Raw genomic sequence first — 23,205 nt, 5'->3', positions numbered from 1 at the left:
GATAGAACAGTACAGTACAGGACAAAACTACAGACCTGACTTTTTCCTTATGACATTTTGCCAGAGCTTTGCAGAGACTTGGGTCAGGACAGAGATCCAGTGGTGACTGACCCTTCTTATTTCGAATGCTGAGGTCGGCACCATTGGCTGCCAAGAAACACGCAATAGATGCTGCACTCTTCTTCTCGGCCCCCTGAGTACCAAGTCCCATTATTAACTGAAATCAAATGAAAAGAATCATTATTTCCCCTTACAGAGATCTGCCATCAATCACTGCTACCAATATGTGCATGTATTAGACATGTAAGAGTTTCAGTCCTAATATAGACTCCTCTCTTTCCAATCCCCATTTTCCCACATTTGTGAACTTACTCTCCAGTGTACAAGTGGACCAAAAGTGTCTAAACTCAATTGGATGCCTACTTCCTACATGATTGATTCAGAAACTACACAGAACCAAAGTCAGGTCAATTACGGCTAAGGAACTCAAGTACAGTTTCTGGTTAAGAAGAAATAGCATTTTTGTTCCTACTCAGTTTAGTGGCTCTGAGGTTGCTACAAACTCAATGCTTCTGAATCAAGGCAAAACTTGAAGAATGAAAAGAACCAGGATATGATTACATCATCTGAGTTATGGACCCAAATATATCTGAAATTGTTAAAAGTATAATGATCAAGAATCAACGAGGACCCATAGAAGCCAGGTAGTGTTTTTAAGTACTTTTATGATCTTATACAACAACCTGTGGAGAGAAGTTTGCTCCTCTCAACTTTAAAATAAGAAAAAAGAAGATACAAAGGAGTTAAAAATATATACCCAGAGTCTTACAAACAACAACTCACAAACATTCCGGCCTCAGATACATTTATACTCTTTATAATGATAATAAAATTCATTTGAAAGTGAAAAGGCTTAAAATAACCAATCATTTAAAATAAATTTGGAGGACTTCCATTGCCTGATTTCAATATATACAAATGCTGAATCACAAAGCTATAAGATACCTGAGTGGGTATCCCATAGCTAAGAAAGAACATGGACAAAAGGAACAAGATGCCGTATGTAAAAGGAAACCTCCAGATAAATAGCTTACTGATCTTGGATAAAGGCAGCAGAAAAAGATGCTACTCAACAAACAGTGTAGGGAGAGTTGGCCATCCACCAGTGACAAATGAACTGCCACCTATAACATACACTATATAAAAGTTCCCTTGAACTTAAATGCAGTAACTCAGCCTCATAAGCTTCCATAGCAAGAAGTCTGAATGACCTTCATTTTGCCAAAGATTTCTTAGGACACATGAAGCATACCTAATAAAAAACTAATTATACTTTTTCAACATTAAGACTTTCTGTCTTAATGCTAAAAATTGAGCATGATGGCTTACACCATGATCCCAGTCATTCAAAGGTCAAGGCAGGAGGAACAAGAGTTTGAGGATAACTGGGATAGACTGAGGCCTCATCACAAAACACCACTGTCAAAAGGGAAAGAAACGTGAATGTACAATACAACTCACTTCTTGCCATGCCAGGGCACTACTAACAAGGAAGACATCAACAGAATGATTTTAGACTTCTAGGCAAAAAGGACCAAATATCCATTCTTGACTTTTTCTCCTCATGAAGACAGAAGGTACAGACACATCACACCAGTCATTATACACACAACTGGTATACCTGTACTTCTGACTATTCTCTACAGTGTCTGGAAACTATAGGATGTGTAATTTACAGGGACGCTTTTGTTGTTTTGTTTATTTGAGATAGAGACTCACTCTAGCCTAGGCTGGCTGAAAATTCACTATATACCACATGTGATCACAAATCCTGCCTTAGCCTAAGTGAGGGATTACAGTCATGAGTTAGCATGTCTGTCTTTATATATTAATTCTTGAAAGATAGCACTGAGTGTTCCTGAGTAAGCTGTCCTCTCCATACACGAACATCTCATACTAACTCACGCCCGTTCCTAGGCAGCAGCACTGCACCATCAGTCACTACCTTCCACTATCACCCTGCAGAGAAGAGAAGGCAGTGGCTGCATTAGTAGCAACACAAGCCACAGACCAGCAAAATAAGTGCACATCACATCCTTGCTATGACCTTGTTTTCACATTAGATAAACAATTCTTGAAATAACTAGAAGAAATACAAATACCTGGGAAGTGGGAGAGTGCTTGCCTAGTATGCATGAGGCCTAGGACTCAATCCCTAACACCTCAAAAATTAAAACCACAAGAAAACAAAGAATACTAAAATTCTAATGAAAAAGATTTGAGCAGCTAGTTCTTCAAATACACATGGGATTGATCAAATGAAAAGCAAGTCAAAATGAACAGACATTAGGAATTTCAAATTAAAATCATAACAGATACTCCACTCCATTCATGCTGAAGTTATAAAGAACCAAACAACTTTTGATAAGATGCAGAACAAGGCGTCAGCGCAGCCGCGCGAGCCGAAACACAACATTCACCAAACGGCGGCGGAGCTGCGAGCCTGAGCCTGGGGCGGCTGCCCAGCGCCATGTTGGTGACAAGCTGCGCCAAGGAGCTGCGGCACGACGTCATGATCCACCAGTTCGTGCTGGCCGTGGGTTGCGTGGCCGACCAGGCGCAGCAGCTGCTGCAAGCGGCCCACTGGCAGTTCCAGACCGCCCTAAGCACGTTCTTTCAAGAAAGCAACATTCCCAACAGCCACCACCACCCGCAGTTGATGTGCACTCCCAGCAACACCCCTGCCACACCACCCAACTTCCCTGATGCGCTGGCCATGTTCTCCAAGCTTCAAACCTCTGAGGGCCTGCAGAGCAGCAGCAGCCCCATGACAGCAGTGGCCTGCTCCCCTCCCCCTGCAAACTTAAGCCCCTTCTGGGCCGCATCCCCACCCAACACCAGGTGCCCTGGATCCCGCCCTCTTCCCCCAACACCTTCCATCCTCACTGCCCACAGCCCACGTGGCCCCCGGAGCATCACAGGGGGGCGGCCCTCAGAAAGCCATGGCAGCCATGGATGGCCAGAGATGAGACTGGACCCCGCTGGGCTAGAGCAGGGGGCAGTCCAGGGTTGTGGGGACACGGAAGAGGGCAGGGAGGGGGGAAATGCAAGAGGGCGGGGGGGGGGGTTCTCCAAGATCGCACTGGAAGATTTTATAAGAGAATTTTTGTGGGTGGGGGGGGGGGGGACAGCAAAATCCTGAGCCACTTAGGTTCTTCAGGAGTTTCTCTCCAGGAAAGTTTTTTTTTTTCCTCTTTTTTTTTTTCTTTTTTTCGGAGCTGGGGACCGAACCCAGGGCCTTGTGCTTGCTAGGCAAGTGCTCTACCACTGAGCTAAATCCCCAACCCCTTTTTCCCTCTTTTTAATATATAACTATAATATATTATGAATATAAATTTAGCTAATGTTTGTGAGAGAGTGGGGCCTATACACATGTTCCAGTCAGAGGGCAAGGCTCACCTCTGCCCAGTTGTGGGGAACAAAGGGTGCTCGTAGATGGAGTGATCATGCAGCTGGATGGCCGTGCTGCTCTGGGAAGGAGAAGGCACACCAGCCATTGAGAAGCTCTACCCCCAAGGGAGGTGGTCCCAGAAGGGTCCTCAGAATCATGGACTTTCTACCCCATTACTGGTAGACAATTTTCATCTCTGCTGGTGGTGGCCTCTTGTTGACTCTGAAACTTGTCACCCGATCACCAGCAAGGTGTGCAGAGCTGAAGATTTGGCTGCCCTCTGGTGAATGGATTATTTGATTGTCCCATCCCTTGCTGTTCTGACTATTCCATAGACCTCCAGTCTGTGTGTGTATCCAGGGCCAGAGGGCCACCACTAAAGAGAAACTACCTTTGGATTGAGTTCCCAAATTAAAATCAATGCACCAGGGTGCAATTTTAATTAAAAAACTTTTAAAAGACTTTTCTAACTTCTAAAGAAAAAAAGATACAGAACAAATGCACTTCATAGTGACCAATAGTAGTATTAAAGTTTGATAAACCCAAGTCCATCTCTGATAAAATGTTTTGTCCAATGCAAACCAGTAAATATAAAACATGCTTCCACTACAGGGAAAGGACATTATTTTTACTCACTGTGTTTTTTGAAGGTTCCCAGGCAGCATCTACCTTGCCCACATCTTGCATGTCTTGTAGCTGACGTAGTTGAGACAAAGTATGATGTCTCAAAGCTTCATGCAGAGGAGTATCTCCATCCTTATCCTGAATGTCTAGCTTAGCACCTGCACGAACCAAAAGCTGAGAGAAAGATGCCGTATTTGCATAGTGTCCATACCTTTAAGAAACTGCAGCCTATCAGGAGTGAGCATTCTAGACCTATCTGAAATTTTAAACAACAACAAATGCAAACAATGTTTGCTAAAACAGTGGCAAAATGAATTACTGATTGTCCTGACATGTTTCAACAATCCTTCTTAATCCTTTCTACAACTACCTAAGACTAATCTCTGTACAGCCTTACCTGTCTTGGCAAATTGTACTTTTTGTCTTGTTTCGTCTCTTTTTTGTTCTAAAAAGTTATATAAAATATAATTCTAAGACTTATTTTTCAAACTTGTGGTTAATGTTTGTTGTCAACTTGTTTAGATTTGAAGCAACCTAGGAAACACACCTCTGGGTGGGTATGTTTTTGAGGAAGTTTCTAGAGGTTTAACAGAGGCAGACCCACACTGAATGTGAGTGGCCCTGTGTGATGGTCTGATGTACCAGACTGAAAAGGAGAAGAAAGTGAGCCAAGGATCAGCATTCATTTGGGAGGCTAAAAGTGTTTATTCTAAGGTTGTCTTTCTAGAGAATTTAGAAAAGGTCATAATTTAACAGGGAGAATTAGCTAAAATTGATTTTACAGCCATAATCTCATTTGGTTAAAAAAAAATATTTGTTGCTAAGCAAAAGTTATAACCTTTTACATTAGTACAGAATTTATTTGATAAAAGTTCAGATTTTCTTTGATACAAATTTCTTATCAATTTAAAATTAATATTGTTACTCTCACATAGAGGCATTGTGCCTATCAACGCAGTGAGGAATACAAAACTTATTCCTTTACTGCTATTATAAAAGTAATCTGAGATGATTAAACATGTGAGCTGAGGGCCATGTGAGTTCATGGATCCAAGTTTATTGTTAGAGTGCTTTCAAGATAATTTATTAAGATAATTAACAGACAACAGTCCAGATTACTTATATAGTTAGATGGTTTTCAAAAACGTCAGAAAACCACAAAATATGAAATTTAATGTTATTTATCTTTTGTTGAGACATGTCTGCTCCCTAATAGCTCCCCTTTGGTAGATTCAAAGAAGAAATTGAACATCTACCTCCAGGTGAGGTGATGTATTATGGCAAGACAGCCACTAGGGCAGAAATTGCTTATTTCTTCTATAGACGAAATAAATGTCCAGAAAAGGACACATTGACTGATAATTTCTGCTGAGCCAGAATGATCAGCCCTTTGAAATTCTGCAATTCAAAAGTCTGTCAGGTGATCCTAGGCCAGAAGGTTGAAGACTTGCTCTCATGTGTTGCTGACAGGGGACTGTACAAGTAGACAATTGTCTCTTCAAACCTGTTTCAGTTCGGGAAGCCATGTTAGGCTCCCTATATTTTCAGATAATATTGGTCATTCTCAGATTTCTGACAGGTTGAAACTAGTTATAGTCTCATAACCTACCCAGGCTGTTTAACTTTGAGAATACATGTTTAATTAGATAGTATACAAGCTAGCCAGGATATAACATGGATTTTAAGCCTTTTTAAAGCTGGAATAGATAAGGAAATGTTCTGTCTAACTGATAAAATATTGGACTGAGTGTTAAGATATTTTTTATACTTTATTACTTTATAAGTTACAAAAGAATAGTTGTGCTCAGCTTACATTTGAAAGAAAAGTTGTTTTTTATTAGACAGAAATGGTGAAGTGTAGATTGATGTTATTATGCAGGTGAAGGCAGACAAGAAAAACGAGGCCTGTCATTGGGTGATCAAGGAAGGATGGACAGACATTTAATTTTAGAAGCAGGAGAGAGGGGGCAGAAAGAGAAGGAGCTGGGAGAACATGGCAGCAGATGTTAAGATTCTTCTCTGCACATAGATACAGGTTGTTATAACTATTTTTAAGGGATGGGTGTGTACAGGATTTTGTGCTATCTAGATGGATAAATTATATCTTATCGATTGGATCAGAGGTTATTGTGTGGTGTGTTCTTTCATGTGGTGACTTAACTGAGTCCACAGTAAGAGAGCCGTGAGGCGGGATAAAAGAAACCTTCTTTTATTTTTTACCAATGCATTTCTCACTAATATTATGAGAAGTCTGAGAACATGGGCTGAAGACTTTGAACTAGGTATTTACTCCCTATCCCTCAGACACAAATGAAATGCTCTAAATCTTAGCATGGTTAGAAAGCTATTACAAGCTCATATTGACATGAATGAATACTTTACCCTGACAATCTGGGTGTGCTGCCGTTCAACAGCAAGGTGTAGGGCCGTCTGCTGGTTCACGTTCTGGATATCCAAGTTTGCATTTCCCTAACAATGAACAGATTTTAGATGGTTACATCTGAACAACAGAGAAGAACATGCAAACAGTTATTTACAAGGAATACATAGCTCTGTCCACCACTACATCTTCCTTGGAAGTTGCCCAGACACAGTTCTCATACAGAGAGTAAAAACTTGACAGGCAGGCAGACAGACAGACAACAAACCTACAGGTAGAACAGTTAATGTAAATATGAGTATTTCCTTTACAGTGACTACCTTAAACCAGCTCAGGGACAAAGTATTCTCTTTCACTGTCCCCTGAAAGCAATTCCTATAAGCTGTAAGTACTTCTGAAAAGCATCTGTGTCTCCATACAGGATTCAAAGTAAATTTTAGTGACCTGAAGTTCTGTTAAAGCATAACTGCCTCTCCTACCTGATGCACCAACAGCTCAGCCACTTCCACATGATTATTCAGGGCAGCCAGGTGCAAGGCAGTATAACCATCATCTTTCTTCTCATCCACAATCCATGGTCTTGGTAATTTTGAGAGTAAAACACGCATTGCACTAAAAGACAAATTGACATTGTCTTTACATTTGCATAATATGATTTTTGTTTTCTTTAGAAAAATATTCAAAAGAAACCCTGTTATCAAATTAAGAAAGCCTTTAAAAAATAATGAAGAAAGAAAATTATGTTTCTATACACAGGCAGGAATTACTATCATAATTCTCCAATGTTTCCTTTTGTGATATTCTGAAAGCTAAACAAACTGTCAGCATTTGCAGAATGAAGTCAGCACAGACATTAGAGAGGAAAGCTGTGGTTGAAAGGGAAACCTCCCAGGAGGAACAGAGAGCAAACAGGGTGGCCTGAGGAAACCCATATTCACCTTCAGTAGTTTCTACCCATAAAAGAAGTAACAAACAACAGCAGGTAACAAGGGAGACAGTGGGAAACAGTGACCAGGCACACTCAGAGGTTTGTTAGGAATAGCAGAAGTAAAAGTCTGACTTAATCATAATTCAATATTTACACTTCTAAAATCGTTAATAATTTCAAAGAGCCAAAAAAGCCAAAGACACCCTAAAGAACATAAAAGACTAAAATGTCCCAGAGACCCAGAGAACCAAATTAAGAAATAAATGCTTCTTGGCAACTTTTCCTCACAACAATATTTTCTATGAAAAACTCAGACTCTACACTGATATTAGGACCTCAGAGGACTCGGTTGCAAATGTTTTTGATAGCAGAACTTAATGAATCCCATGTAGGAAGTGCCAAGAGTCTTAAGAATAGGCTTTGGTTCTGTTTGCACCTGGAGCCAAAGCTCTCTGTATCAAGATTCCACTAGGACAGAGCTAGTCTCTGAAGAGTGCTGACACACCTGAGAACACAGATGAGACCAACACCCTGCTCCTCAGGACACAGGAGCCAAGGAGCAGTCTGGGACAGGATCCTTCCAGTGTCCATCTGCGCCCAGAGCTGACCTTGTGACACAGCTAGCTCTCTGTACCCAGATCCTGCTAGGAGAAAGTCGGTCTCTAGTAATGCTGCCATGTAAGCTTACAATAGGGTCAAGCCACTGTCAGAGACAGCAAGACCAGCTAATACCTGAGATAACCAGATGGCAAGGGGCAAGGACAAGAACCTAAGCAACAGAAACCAAGGCCACCTGGCATCATCAGAATCTAGTTCTCCCACCACAGGAAGGCACGGATACCCCAACACACCAGAATAGCAAGATCCAGAATTAAAATCACACCTCATGATTACGATAGAGGACTTTAAGAAGGACATAAATAACTCCCTTAAAGAAATACAGAAGACACAGGCAAACAAGTGGAAGCCCTTAAAGAGGAAACACAAAAAATCCCTTAAAGAGTTACAGGAAAATACAACCAAACAGGTGAAGGAATTGAACAAAACCATCCAGGATCTAAAAATGAAAATAGAAACAATAAAGAAATCACAAAGGGAGACAACCCTGGAGATAAAAAACCTAGGAAAGAGATCAGGAGTCATAGACACAAGCATCACAACAGAATTCAAGAGATAAACCAGAAACTCAGGGGCAGGAGATACCACAGAAAACATTGACATAATCATTAAAGAAAATACGAAACACAAAAAGCACCTAACCCAAATCATGCAGGAAATCCAGGACACAATGAGAAGATCAAACCTAAGGATAATAGGTATAGAAGAGAGTGAAGATTCCCAACTTAAAGTGTCAGTAAAATATCTTCAATAAAATTATAGAAGAAAACTTCCCTAAAGAAAGAGATGCCCATAAGCATAAAGAAGCCTACAGAATTTCAAATAGATTAGATCAGAAAACTCCTGTCACAAAATAGTCAAAACACCAATACACAAAACAAAGAAAGAATATTAAAAGCAGTAAGGGAAAAAAGTCACGTAACATATAAAGGCAGACCTATCAGAATTACACCAGACTTCTCACCAGAGACTATGAAACATAGAAGACCCTAGGCAGATTTCATACAGGCCCTAAGAGAACACAAATGCCAGCCCAGACTACTATATCCAGCAAAACTCTCAATTAACATAGATATTCCATGACAAAACAAAATTTATACAATATCTTTGCGGAAATCCAGCCCTACAAAGGATAATAGATGGAAAACAACGCCAGGAGGGAAACTACACAGCAGAAAAAGCAAGAAAGTAATCTTTCAACTAACCCAAAAGAAGATAGCTACACAAACATAATTCCACCTCTAACAACAAAAGTAATAGGAAACAATAATCATTGGCCCAAAATATCAACATCAATGAATTCAATTACCCAATAAAAAGAAATAGATTAACAAAATGGATACATGAATGGCCCAGCATTTTGCTGCATACAGGAAACACACCTCAGTGACAAAGACAGACACTTCCTCAGAGTAAAAGGCTGGGAAAATATTTTCCAAGCAAATGGTCCCAAGAAACAAGCTGGAGTAGCCATTCTAATATCGAATAAAATAGAGTTTCAACCCAAAGTTAACAAAAAAGATAAAGAAGGACACTTCATACACATCAAAGGAAAAATCCACCAATATGAACTCTCACTCCTGAATATCTACGCTCCAAAAGCAAGAGCACCCACATTCATAAAAGAAACTTTACTAAAGCTCAAAGCACACATTGCACCTCATACAGTAATAGTGGGAGACTTCAACCCACTCTCAACAATGGACAGATCATGGAAACAGAAACTAAACAGAGATACAGTGAAACTAATAAAAGTTATGAACCAAAATGGATTTAACGTATCTATAGAACATTTCATCCTAAAACAAAAGAATACACCTTCTTCTCCAAAACCGACCATATAATTGGTCACAAAACAGGCCTCAACAGATGCAAGAAGACAGAAATAATCCCATGCATTCTATCAGATCACCATGGAGCAGAGACTGAAAAAAAAGGCCATCCAGAGACTGCCCCACCTGGGGATTCAGCCTATATATATACAGCCACCAAACCCAGACAATATTGCAGATGCCAAGAAGTGCATGCTGACAGGAGCCTGATACAGCTGTCTAAGAGGCTCTGCCAGAGCCTGACAAGTAGAGAGGAGGATGCTCACAGCCAACCATTGTACTGAGAACAGGGTCCCCATTGGAGTAACTAGAGAAAAGAAACTGAAGGAGCTAAAGGGGTTTACAACCCCATAAGAAGAACGATATTAACTAACCAGGCCCTCCATAGCTCCCAGGAACTAAACCACCATCCCTAGAGTACATAGGGATGGACCTATGGCTCTAGCCGCATATGTGTCAGAGGATGGCCTTGTCAGGAATCAGTGGGAGGAGAGGCCCTTGGTCCTGTCAAGGTTCGATGACCCAGTGTACGAGAATGTGAGGGCAGAGAGATGGGGAGGGAGAGGTTAGTAGGTAGGGAACACCCTCGGAGAAGCAGGGGAAGAGAGTGGGTTTCTGGAGGGGAAACTGGGATAGGGGATAACGTCTGAAATGTAAATTTAAAAAATCCAATAAAAGAAAAAAAGAAAAAGAATTTAAGTCTAAACTAAAAAGAAAAAGAATTTAAGTCTAAACTAAAAAGAAAAAGAATATAAGTCTAAACTAAGAAAAAAAGAATAGGCTTTGAAGGAGCATGTAAGATGGCTTAAGAGGTAAAAGTGCTGTGGCTGAGTCTGAGTTTGATTCCAGGGACTCATATGATGGACTGTGGAAGGAGAGAATGCACTCCTGTAAGTTGTGCTCTGACCTCAATATGTACATGTAATATCAATGCACATGTGTGAACACATGCTTACATAGATCCATAAGCTCATCACACAGATACATACATACATACACACATTCACACACACAAAACAAAACTAGATAAATAATTGTTTTTTTTTTCTTTTTTCTTTTTTTCGGAATAACTGTTTTTTAAAATTAAGCTTTGGGAGGCTGAAGAGATTTTTTTCTTTTATTGGATATTTTTTTAATTTACATTTCAAACATTATTCCCTTTTCTGGTTTCCCAGACATAAGACCCTATCCCATCAAGACCCCCCCTCCCTTTTAGCTCCCCCTCCCCACATTCCCCTACACTGGAGGTCCAACCTTGGTAGGACCAAGGGCTTCTCCTTCCTTTGGTGCCCAACAAGGCCATCCTCTGCTACATATGCAGTTGGAGCCCAGGGTCAGTCCATGTATAATCTTTGGGGAGTGGCTTAGTCCCTGGGAGCTCTGGTTGGTTGGCACTGTTGTTCTTATGGAGTTGCAAGCCCCTTCGGCTCTTTCAATCCTATCTCTAACAACTCCAACGGGGATCCCGTTCTCAGTTCAATAGTTTGCTGCTAGCATTCGCCTCTGTATGTGACATGCTCTGGCTGTGTCTCTCAGGATACATCTATATTCGGTTCCTGTCAGTATGCACTTCTTAGTTTCATCAATCTTATCTAGTTTTGGTGGCTGTATATATATGGGCCACATGTGAGGCAGGCTTTGAATGGCTGTTCCTTCAATCTCTGGGGCTGAAGAGATATTAAGAGCGGTTGTAAACACTGACTGCTCTTCTAGAAGTCCTGAGTTCAATTCCCAGCAACCACATGGTGGCTCACAACCATCTGTAATGGGATCCAATGCCCTCTTCTGGTGTGTCTGAAGACAGCTACGGTGTACATAAAATACTTTTTAAGAATTAAAAAATAACTTTTAGATTATGTATGCCCATATGAAATAATGTGATATTCCCATCATGTTTTTAGGTGAGTTTTCAGTGAATTCCTCAAATATTTTTTCATTTTCATTAGAGTTGGAGGAGTGTATGTCATAGCTCTCTGTTGTATACTGTCCCGACTCTTTCTATTCTAACCTGTTGACAAGGCACTGTTCAGCCCACACTCAAGGGGTGCAAAAGCCATGTTCCCTGTCTGAGAGAAGCACTTATTCAGGCTAACAGGTGGGGAATTCACTTTTACTGTGATACACACACACACACACACACACACACACTATGCATACATACATATATGTATATATATATACACACACACACACATAACATTCATATATACGGATATGAGTAAATTTTTTAAGATTCATTTATTTTTATATTTTATGTGCATTGGTGTTTTGCCTGCATGAGGATTTTCAATCTGCTGTAACTGGCAATTTAGAGTTGCCACTTGGGTGCTGGGAATTGAACCCAGACCCTCTACAACAGCCAGTGTCCTTAACAGTGGAGCCATCTCTCCTGCCCCATCTTCAGAGATGGTAATTAGAATCTTATCAACCCTGTTAAAAAATAAACAAAACAACACACGACCTTGAGAAGAGAAACCATTTTTCGGCCTAGCCTGCAAGGTAAGCTTGAAGAAAATAAAGGAAGAGACCCTTGTCCCCTCACCTCTGTACACTGGTAATAGATCAGAGCAGTCTTCTTTCTACAGCATGGGCGATTTTAGGAACACACCATAGAACCTGGGAGGGCAGCTACAGGTTCTTCTCTGCAGCCCCTCCAACTAGTCACTAGCAGAGCCTACTGCTATGCTGCAAGCACTGAGGGCTATGAAATTACAAGGAAGACACTATTGCTAGCTCAATAAGTAAGTCAATTTCTTTTATTAAGCCACAGACTGTTAACTGCAGTCTCTAAGATTTGGTGTTAATTTTCCCAATAGGGACACACTCTTCCATTTATCAACTAGTTCTTTTCCAACAGGTTAAGGACATGGATGTTTTAGAGATAAGATCTTACTACCAGTTAAGCAGGCATTTGTAAATAGTGCCAAAAAAGCATTAAGTTCCAGAACAACTAATAGTGGTGCCCAGACTAATCCCTGGCACATGGCAGTGCTCAGACATTTGCTGAATGACGAACAAATGAGTTCCAAGAAGCAGAGGGGACAAGCAGCTGTCTACACTGGTATGCAGTGCTCAAATGGTACCAGGCCAATCTCTAGGGCCTGCCATGCTATTTGTAATGTCTTTCTTCAGCAAGAGGGAACATTTCCTCAAATCCAGCTGGTAAACTACAGAAGTCTTGCATATTAGTGTCATTTAATGCTAAAAAGATGTTAGAATAGCATTTTACTGGGTGGTCAATAAACATTTGCTTAGTTAATTTAAGAATCCCTTAATAGTAGGTAAAGCAGATTAATACAGAGTCCATGAAGAATCTTAAGAAAGTTAACCCAAACAAAAGTGTTTGGAGCCATGTCATACTAATATTATTATAGTTATATATATTATTATAGTTATATACAAAAGGAGATTCTCTGCACATGGAAACCAGAGCTCAAAGCTTTGCTGAGTAGAAAGAAGGAAGAAGCACATCACATCTGAGTACCAGGCTGGGCTGGATTAGCAACACCAGACCGTTGGTGGAAGCTGAGCAGAGGAGTTCTCCGACTCATTTCACTGTCACAGCCCAGCACAGGACCATGGCACAGTGTTCCATTGCTACTTAGCAACAAGATTGGGTAGTTTAAGACCTGAAAATTTAACTCTTAAAATCTGACATGTATCCTCTCTTAATGTACATCAATTTTGAACATCTGGTAAAGGTAGTTTTCTAAAATTCGCCCACATTCACAAAAGCATTCCTTTAAAATCCTCACCCCAAGGAAGTTAACTGTGAAGACAAAGACTGTCAACTCCAGCTCCTCTGCCTGTGTAAAGTGATTTAGGTCTACTTGACTCTTAGCTCAATGGCTACTTAAAACAACATGTCTGAATTAAGAAGGCTTCTCCTGTCCACTTTCTTAAGCTTTTGATATTTAAATTTTATCTTATATAAATTAGCTTGGTTTGCTGTTTTAATACTACTCATTTTGGGTTAAAAATAAATATCTATTAAAATTGAACCTGAATAACAATTAAAATTGAGAACACTGAAGTATTTCTTGTTTTTAAGACACATACCATATGGCAAAGTTATGCCAAATTCATGGCCATAATGGTCTGTGGATAGGTCATACCTAAATGGTACTTAGAAAACTGGAGTCATGGCTTAAAGCAGAAGGGAGATCACTTTAGACTTGGTTTGGGAGTTTAATCTGCACTCAAAGGCATCTTTGGACTTGCACATGTCCATACAGTCCAAAGCACATCATTACCCATAGGCATCCCTACTGTACTCTCACTATGTGCTACAATCAGGCGACCACAGTGGACACTGAACTAAGTAAGATTCTAAATATCCTTCCAAAGAATCCCTCATAGGAGTTTCTTCCTGATCTTACCTCACAGCCACTACATAGATTCTATTCACCATTTCTATTCTCCATTTAAGTACTATTTATTATTTTTTAAAATAATTTTTAAAAATAGAAATAGCTAACTCTAAATATAACTGTACAAAACCCCTATAGGTCAACAGCTGTGTAATACATTACTATGCAAAACATTTTTTTAATTTCTTTTTTTATTGGATATTTCATGTATTCACATTTCAAATGTTATCCTTTACCCCCCCCACCCCCTTCCCCTATGAAGATGTTTCCACTCCCACCCACCTACAACCATCAAAAAAGTCAGATTATGAAATATTTTGGTAGCAGAGGAATTTTTACATCCTGCAGATCTGCCTGAAGACTGTCTTGCTAAAAGGCAGGGCAAATTTGTAGTACTCCCCGACCCCTGACCTTTTTCTCTGCAGTGCTTCTAAGTATAGTGACAAGCGCGTGAGGTTTTCCTAGTCTCAGCACAAGCTCAGGGAGAATCTGGGAAATGTGAGTGGAAACATGAGACACGTCTTTATTTGGCAGTACTTAAAAAAACCAGCAGGACAAATGGCAAAGCAGTGTTGGGACCATAGGAAGAACAATCAATAGGCAGAAAGCAGGATAGAAGCCTCCTCAGCTTTTAGATCGACAATCGACAGCTGAGAGACTATTTTTTGCTATGGCTGACTAAATATGGTCAGGGAAGAGAGAGGCACAAGAGAGCCTGTTTGCCCAGGAGTGCATGTTTCAAATGCTTAGCTGCCTATAAAGCTCTAACAGCCTAGGCTGTTTCGGGAAGTGCATAAGTTGGCCTCTGTGGTGACTATGTGGAAGTCCTGACCTCGCTTGCAGACTTGACCTCTGGATATGACAAGGTAGCTTCATTCCAGATTTACCAGTAACCTTGGAAATTCAAACTCCTGTTCCTCCAAAAGAATCCCAAAGCATGGAAGATAAAGAGGATTTCCTGGGGCACCGAGAAGAACCCCGTATATTCTGGTGGGCACAGGAACAGGGTGAATGTTTACAGCCACTTGGGGAGTGTGAGGTGTGTTTGGGGTTTTGCTTGCAGTTTTTTTTTTTTTTAATCTTAGATTACAAAATTAACATCCACTGCAACTTTCCCCCTCTTGTGAATCATTTCATCTAACAAAAAACCTAAGTACATTCTCTTTGCCACTGTAGTAACCTTCCCCATTACTGAACTTTCTCTACATATCTATACAATAATTGAAATATTACATTCCAAATTATATGACCAATGTTGATTCAATTTTAGAGAGTGAGTGTGAGTGTGTGTGTGTGTGTGTGTGTGTGTGTGTGTGTGTCTATGAGGAAAAGCAAGAGAGAAAGGTAAATTATGTAATTTTTTGTATATTTAACTTGTCTTTCAAATTTATCTTAAAAGGTAAGGGTCTGTGTTCATTTATGCATCTGCTTACTTCACCCAGCTCATAAAAGAGGTGCTGAATCAGCAGCAGGGTGACAGAATAATCATGATGTGGTGACCACGCTATGACTCTAGGTCACTGCATCTCTTCCCTGTGAGTGCTGCGGACATCAAGCTCCCAGGTAACCAAGTGGTGAAAACAGACTTGTAGGAATGCTTCTGGCTTTCTGCATGCTTATCTAGTATCCGGGCATAAGTTAATTTCAAAGCTCAAACTGATAATTTTGTTTTTAAAATGCCATTATGCAAATAGCATGTCAGGTAACTTCAAAATGTACAAACTGCCACTGATATTAAATCTTTATTGTTTTGGATTAAACAATTGTGTCTCACTTCTCTAGTAAATCTGCATCCCTGCCTCCAGAGCGCAATAGCTTCTAATGGCTATTTCAAGATTTAGGTTATAAAATGTCTCCCCTTGTTTACTATTCAGGCCATAGAGATCTGCATGAAGGTGTATGGCAGTTTTCAGTTGCACCATGACTGAGGCCTGTGCTAGCACTAGCTTTCTTCATGGGCTGCAGAAACCCTTCCTATTCCCCCACTTACTCCCAGTATTCCCTTTTCTATACTTTACCAAATCTCAAAGCTTCTCAAGGTCTCTTTTTGAATTAACCTTCAAAATGTCAGAGTGACAAATTATTTTTTTCTTGTGCTAAATATTCAAGATAAAATCCAGAGATTCACAGATAAAGTGCTTCTGCTCTTTTATGGAGACTGGAAAAGTTATTTTAGTACTTTCCATTATATTAAAAGCCATTTTTTAAAAGTAATCACATACAAACCAAGCACCTAACTATTTGAATTTGCATTCAATGCAAATAGAAACACAACAAAAATTTGCCAAGTGATAGTGAGTTTTTAATGTTACCTTGAAAATAAATTTCTATTTAAGAACATTAATTTATCCACACAATGAAAGGACCTAATTTCCAAAGCCTGTGCTAACTGTAACTTGTTTCTTCCAATAAGTTTTAACTAGAAGTATCTGGTTTGTAAAAATAATTTAAGCTAAATTAATTACCATCTGTCTATAAAGGATCTAGAAGCAAATTATGAAGAAGAAACGGGACATGTGACGGAGGGAGCGGCAAGCGCGCTAACATTTGTTAATATACCTAGAACTCTGCTGGCTCTGCATCTCCTGAAAAAGAAGGAAGCAGGGCAAAGCATGGCAGTGCTTTAAAGAACAAAGAGCAGAGTGGCATTGATGGGACCAGGTAAATCTGTTGTAAAAGTCAATCTCTAACAAGCTAATCTCTGCACATGGTCCATTACTGCTCCAGAAAAGAAGTCAGAACGTTCTACTAACAAATGGAGGATGGGCTGCTTCATGTTTCCACAACAATCGGCACAATAGTGCCTACTCAGAGCACATACTTCTTTATGTACCCATATGAACATAGAATGCTATGGAATGTAAAGAAGTGTGTATTTTGGGTAGGTAATGTCCGCCAAGAAGAAGCTAAGCAGAAGATAAAGGAAACCCTTTCCAGGAGGGTGACCTTCATACTTTGGATTAACCTACTGTCAAGAAAATGGCCACTGACAAAACTAACAGCCCTATTCCAAAAGTACCAGTCATTTATGGGTGCACACTGGTACCCCTTATATTATACTTAAGGGAAAAGCTCCAGGGAAGTGGATTTTAATTTTTACATTAAAACATACTACACTCTACACTGAATACTCACACAATTAAAATTTGACTACTGCAGAGGAAATAGTATTGCTAGCACAAAACATTGAGACATAAATCAACCATCATCAGTCTTCACAATTGGATATTAATTTTAGTGTATCACATCTATCAAATCAGGACCAATAAATCTAATAAGAAAAGTAAAGCAACAAAAAGCTGATTTTGCTCATATTTAAACAGGTACACATCACATGTGGTAAAATGTATAACATTAAAATCAGAGGACTTTCTAAGCCAAATTTTTTATTTTATTTTATTTTATTTTCTGACAGCTATTGAAACTATAATTTTTAAAGACTATCTTTTAAGTAAAATTATACTGTATACATGAAATCACTGGCCCTTGTCTTTCTCCAGTTTGTCAGTTCTTAACCCAATCTGTACTTGAAGTGCAGTTAATACTTAGAGCATGAGAGAAAATGATAAAAGTGACAAATGCTAGACCACAATGAAAACATAAGCAGGATATACGGGATACACTATCAAAAATATAAGTATGTGTTATCCTTGCTTATATCAAATGGTATTATTCTTCTCATAATGACTTATCAACAGCTATTATTAGCTTTTTCCACAAGTCTGAAAGGCTTTAATAGTTCCATAAGAAACATTTTGTAACTAAGAATCTGTTGCAATCCTTAGGGAATACTAGCTACTCACTTATAATATAAGACTGAAGACTGACTCTGTTGCTTCCAAGTTCAGCTCACTCTAGGAGTGTTTTAGATCAATCACTCTAGGAGTGTTTTAGATCAATCACTCTGAAATGTCACAGCAGCACTCAGATCAGCTGTCCCTTCTGGAGCAAGTACATGCTAAACTCCGAGCATCTGCTGACACTGCTCTAATTCAAACACTTCAACTGACAGGGATGACAGATGCTGACACTATCAGGCGCTGTACTATTTTTTCCCATGGCCTCTCCTTGTCCTGATATGGCCAGCACATGAAACTGAACTATCCAAAAGCACACTTGAGCAACTGGACTTGCTGAATGGCTGCCACGTAACTACTAAAAATAGAACCAGGCCAGTGTTATCTATCTTCAGCACTTATGTTCAGGCAATTGAATACCTGTCCCACTATTCGGAAAAAGGGATAGAAAGAATTGAAATTACATTAATTTCACCAGAAGCACAATGATTAACAACCGATGTAGACTAGAATGTTAAACTATTTACATATTGTCCTAGTTAGATTGTGTTGTCCTTTTACCATATTAGTTAAAAAAAATAAATTTATATGGTATTTCACTCAGCATTCTCATTTTTACAAACTATAAGTTATCAGACTTTTATTGTATGAGTATGTGTCAGAAAACATCCTCTTCAGACAGGAAATCTACAACAGAATCACACATTAACAAGTGCTTAAATGCTGAGTTTAAAGTATCACATGGTAGGTTTTAGTATTCAAAATTCAGGGATTATAGTCAACTATCACATATCAATGTATCACTAACCTTATAATAAGAACTAAGTAATCTATACTCAAAACAATGTAGAGTCAAAAAAATAGACCTTTAAGAAGGTTAATTTCTGAACTCAAGGTTAGTATGCCAACATAAACAAAAGCAAAGAATGACACTGAAGATGTGTGATGTAATAATAAATTAAAGGACAGTTATTTTCTTAAGACCATTCATATCCTTCCCACTCCCTATCAGCAACTTGCTAAGTCTTCAACTATCACACTAAAATAGAAGCAGTACAAAAATATGTAGCTAATAGCTTTAATCCCAACACTTGAGAGACAGAGGCCGGCAGATCCCTGTTTGAAGCCAGCCTGGTCCACATAGTGAGTTCCAAGCTAGCCAGGGCTATACAGAGAGACCTGAATGAACAAATCAACCAGGTGATAATTTAGAAGCATTATTCTGAAACACATTATGATTTGTTTGTTCTTTAACATGTTGGTTTTGAAAAGCTACTGTGTGCATTTAAGTAAAGATGCACATTAATGTGAGCTGCAAGGATATATAGTAGGACAAATGCCTAAAAATGGGAGTGTCCTATTTAACAAATGGTACACTAGTGTGGGACCCTCTAATACTCGTCATGTCATATTTCTACAAATGAGCATAGAACTTGTTTGGATCCTAAACCAGCAGCGGCAATGCTTTGCTAAAGCTGGTAAAATGGAACCAAATCGCCTCTTCAATGGATTTGGTCCCCTTCAACCAGCTGTAGCTATGCATTGATTGCCACAGGACAGCCAGCGCTCTGTGAATGTGAGTTACATCTCAACTGACTACAACTCATTGAATCCTTACAGACTGCAATCAAAAGCAAACAACTAACAACGGTCAGTTTTATGTGGAAGAAGAAACTGGTTAAAGATGTTTCTTGAAAGCTTTATGAAAATGTGCGATTAAAGAATTTCAAATAAAGTTATTTACTTGTGGTCGTGGTATTAACTTTTCATTTTAATTAATAAAATTTAAAAACTATTATAAAAGCACTTCATTTTGGAGGTCACATTGTTAAATTTCTTCTTGTGGAAGCGATAATAAAATGCCTACTGCACTCTAATGAAGATGACAGAAATGTCTGAGAATTCATGAAAACTCACCTGAACACATGATAGGAATATCACAGCATTTCACACGGTCACACATAATTTAAAAGTTTTTTTTTAAGTCTTAAAAAGTACTTGGTGTGCATCTGTATGTGTCTGTATGTGGGCCTGTGGACATGAGTGCAGGTGCCCATGGAGGGAGATGCAGACAGGAGTCAGCTGCCTACGGTGGGTGGCTGAGCCTGAAGTGCATCCTCCAAAAGCAGCAGGACGTCTCTGTGACTGCTAAGCCAGCCTCCCAACACATGGCATGTGTGCTCTACATCACAGGAAACTAGAGTCATAGTTAGTACTCCACAGGACTAAGCCTTTAATTTTGCCACTATTTAACTGAGTTTTATCAGAATAACAATAAACATCTAATTCTTCTGACCCCGACCCTGAAGCAAAGGCTCTGTAATGTACAAAACAGGAAGGAAATGCTGACGCATTCCTGCTGATTACTTATGACGGTTCTAACTGTCCTCACTGGCCAGCTGACAACCCTCACTAACACGCCACTGCCCTGTCTTTGTCCTTCATAGGAGCTTTCCCCACAAGTCTCTAAACCAGACAAAACCAGACACCAATAGCCACCCCGTTTTCTCAGTAACCACAAGAGAACTGCAGGTGGCTTCCACTGCTTACTAAGCACACATTTCAGCAATGGGATAGGCCCGCAAGCAAGAACCTGAATAACCTAGGCTGCATGCTCATCCAGATAAATTTGGCTTTCACTTTTTATCAGTATAAACAGTTTTTTTTTTTTTTTTTTTTTTTTTTGGAGCTGGGGACCGAACCCAGGGCCTTGCGCTTCCTAGGTAAGCGCTCTACCACTGAGCTAAATCCCCAGCCTACAGGTTTTTTTTTTAAATCTTGATTTATAACTGAAATCTCCCCCAAAGGAGATAAAATAGTAGGACTAAACTCTAGGGGGAAACATCTCTATAAACATCAAATATCTGGTTGGAGATATAGCTCAAGAGTACTTCAAATATACACTCCTCTGGGCAAAATCTCTTGTACCCCCAATACATAAACAAAACCAAACATACCAAGTATCAGAAAACATGACCAGTGCTATTCTGAGTTACAGTTCCTAACCTTACAGATCAGCTTTTAAATTTACAATGTTTTGATCTGCACCTTCAAGTCCAGGTCTCACATAATATTTCCCATAAACATAAGGTAACAAGATATATTTTCAAGTCTAGGATAATAAAAGTTTTTCTTCAGAAAAGCACATCCAATGACTATCAGTAATATGATGCTGCTACTGCACTGCTGAAAAGTTCTGTTATTAACTAAACAGAGCCAGAAGTGTAATCAGTTTCCACATACATACACACATACTTACACACAGACACATACATACATACATACACATACATACACACATATACACACACATACATCACATACATACATACAAACAAACATACACATACATACTTATACACAGACACACACATACATTCAAACATACACATACATACATATACACAGACACACACATACATACATACATTCAAACATACACATGCATACACACATACTTACACATAGACACACACACATACATACAAACATACATATATAACACACATATACAGACATACGCACATACATACATACAAACATACACACACATACACACATACTTATACACAGACACACACACAGACACACATACATGCATACATACACACAGACACACATACATGCATACATACACACAGACACACATACATACACACATGCATACATAAATACAAGTGTGTATGCAAATTCTGGAAACTTCCTACATTTTCAATCATAAAGAGTGGAAATGATTTCAAGGAACTTGTCCTAAGACATGCTTATACAATGTTGAAAACATTGGTGGGAGAAAAAGTGCAAGTGTTAAAAAAAAGAAAAGGAAGGAAGGAAGCAAGCAAGCAAGCAAGCAAGCAAGCAAGCTAGCTCTCAAAAACATCAGAGAATTATACTAACTAAAGAACCCTTACTAGTTACAAGTGGAATGGAAGTCCAGCATACAAGCACACCAAATAATTTCAGATTGTGGCAAAATAAGACCACAAAAACAGGTTGAAATGTCACAAGGTGGATGGCAGACACATTAACAAGACTAGAAAATAAATGCTCAAAAAAAGGGAAAATGTTAGCACATTTGTTAATATTTGATATTGTATCTTAAAAGAGGGAAAATTTTAGCACTTGGAAATAATAATGTGCCGTATCTGCTTTTTTAAAGTAAGAATAAAGGCCCAAAATCTAGAAACAGAGTTAACTTTAATAAAATATGTTATGAAAAAAACACTCAAAACACCCTAACATGCTATTATAATTGATACATATCTTTATATAAACATTTAGTGTTTTCAAATAAAATCTGTATATGGCAACCACAGTCATGGTTGAAAAAAGGATAAAGGAATCAGGTAGCTTTAACCAAAGCCATTTTGTTACATACATTAAAACATTTTCCTTTCTTTTAAAAATATATATCTGTGTATGCATGTGGGTGTGTGTGTCCCATTGTAGACATGTAGAAGTCAGAGAACAACTTGCAGAAGTCACTTCTTTCCTTCTCTACCTGGGTCCTGGGGACTGAACTCGTCATCAGGTAACGAGCACCTTTACCCACGCAGTCATCTTTTCCAGCCCCTTTCCTTACTTAAATGTCATCTGATACAAGTTAGCTGGTTGAAGACGTCTCTGTTAAAATGTTCTCAGAATTACACAAGAATTAATTCTGTAATTATACATTATGGTCTTGAAACCTTGTGTCTTTGATGTAGACTAATCTGAATGTCTGCTGTGTAAGTGTGGAGGACATGCACCTGAATGTGCGCATCCCTAGTCCTCAGGGCAGGGAATATGGAAATGCACATAGGTAGCAGGCCACATTCACAAGTAATGAACACAACAGAACTCCAGTGGAGAGGAGGAGGGGGCTGCAGGTGGAAAGAAGGGAAAGATGGCTACAATAATATGGTCCTGAAAGAAAACATTTAAGCACCGGAAGGAAGAGAGAAGACAGACTACTTTAGACAGTAACACAACTACAGGGCAAGGCAGGCAGGATGATTTTTAATTAGTGGGGGAAAAGTCAAACAAGTGTTCTAGACACTGAGCCTATAACCCCAGCACTCAGAAGACGACAGACAGTTCCAGGGGACTTGAGCCACACCATGAAACAGTCTTGAAAAAGAAAAAGAATGCAACCCCAGGCGTATAAATAAAATGAGGCTATCACACCCAACCAAAAGCTGGTCAGAGAGCTGGGACCACAACTTGACG

At 39.3% G+C, this 23,205-nt stretch overlaps 1 protein-coding gene, 4 non-coding genes and 1 pseudogene across 6 annotated transcripts in view; 3 read left to right on the top strand and 3 right to left on the bottom strand.

Moving 5' to 3' along the window:
- Nucleotides 1–23,205, bottom strand: part of Mib1 (MIB E3 ubiquitin protein ligase 1) — a 124,466-nt gene that overhangs the window by 22,357 nt on the left and 78,904 nt on the right. For both annotated transcript variants that reach the window (NM_001107405.2, XM_039096931.2), the window contains exons 13-16: nucleotides 6,935–7,067; nucleotides 6,458–6,544; nucleotides 4,088–4,249; nucleotides 36–217 (exon numbers count right to left, since the gene is read on the bottom strand). In NM_001107405.2, coding sequence (NP_001100875.1) covers nucleotides 36–217; nucleotides 4,088–4,249; nucleotides 6,458–6,544; nucleotides 6,935–7,067 — 564 coding nt within the window. The remainder of the gene's footprint in view (nucleotides 1–35; nucleotides 218–4,087; nucleotides 4,250–6,457; nucleotides 6,545–6,934; nucleotides 7,068–23,205) is intronic.
- Nucleotides 242–3,029, top strand: Ubald2-ps1 (UBA-like domain containing 2, pseudogene 1; annotated as a pseudogene).
- On the bottom strand, nucleotides 16,992–17,102 carry Mir3571 (microRNA 3571). Its single transcript, NR_037360.1, has one exon. It is a non-coding gene; the product is annotated as a microRNA 3571 (primary transcript).
- Nucleotides 17,005–17,091, top strand: Mir1 (microRNA 1). Its single transcript, NR_032116.1, has one exon. It is a non-coding gene; the product is annotated as a microRNA 1 (primary transcript).
- On the bottom strand, nucleotides 19,448–19,565 carry Mir3582 (microRNA 3582). The gene has a single exon (NR_037376.1). It is a non-coding gene; the product is annotated as a microRNA 3582 (primary transcript).
- Nucleotides 19,460–19,546, top strand: Mir133a1 (microRNA 133a-1). The gene has a single exon (NR_031879.1). It is a non-coding gene; the product is annotated as a microRNA 133a-1 (primary transcript).

This window comes from Rattus norvegicus, chromosome 18 (assembly GCF_036323735.1).
Source record: "Rattus norvegicus strain BN/NHsdMcwi chromosome 18, GRCr8, whole genome shotgun sequence".
Taxonomy (NCBI): domain Eukaryota; kingdom Metazoa; phylum Chordata; class Mammalia; order Rodentia; family Muridae; genus Rattus; species Rattus norvegicus.
The sequence above is the reverse complement of the archived record's forward strand: the minus strand, read 5'-3'. Positions and strand labels throughout refer to the sequence as shown.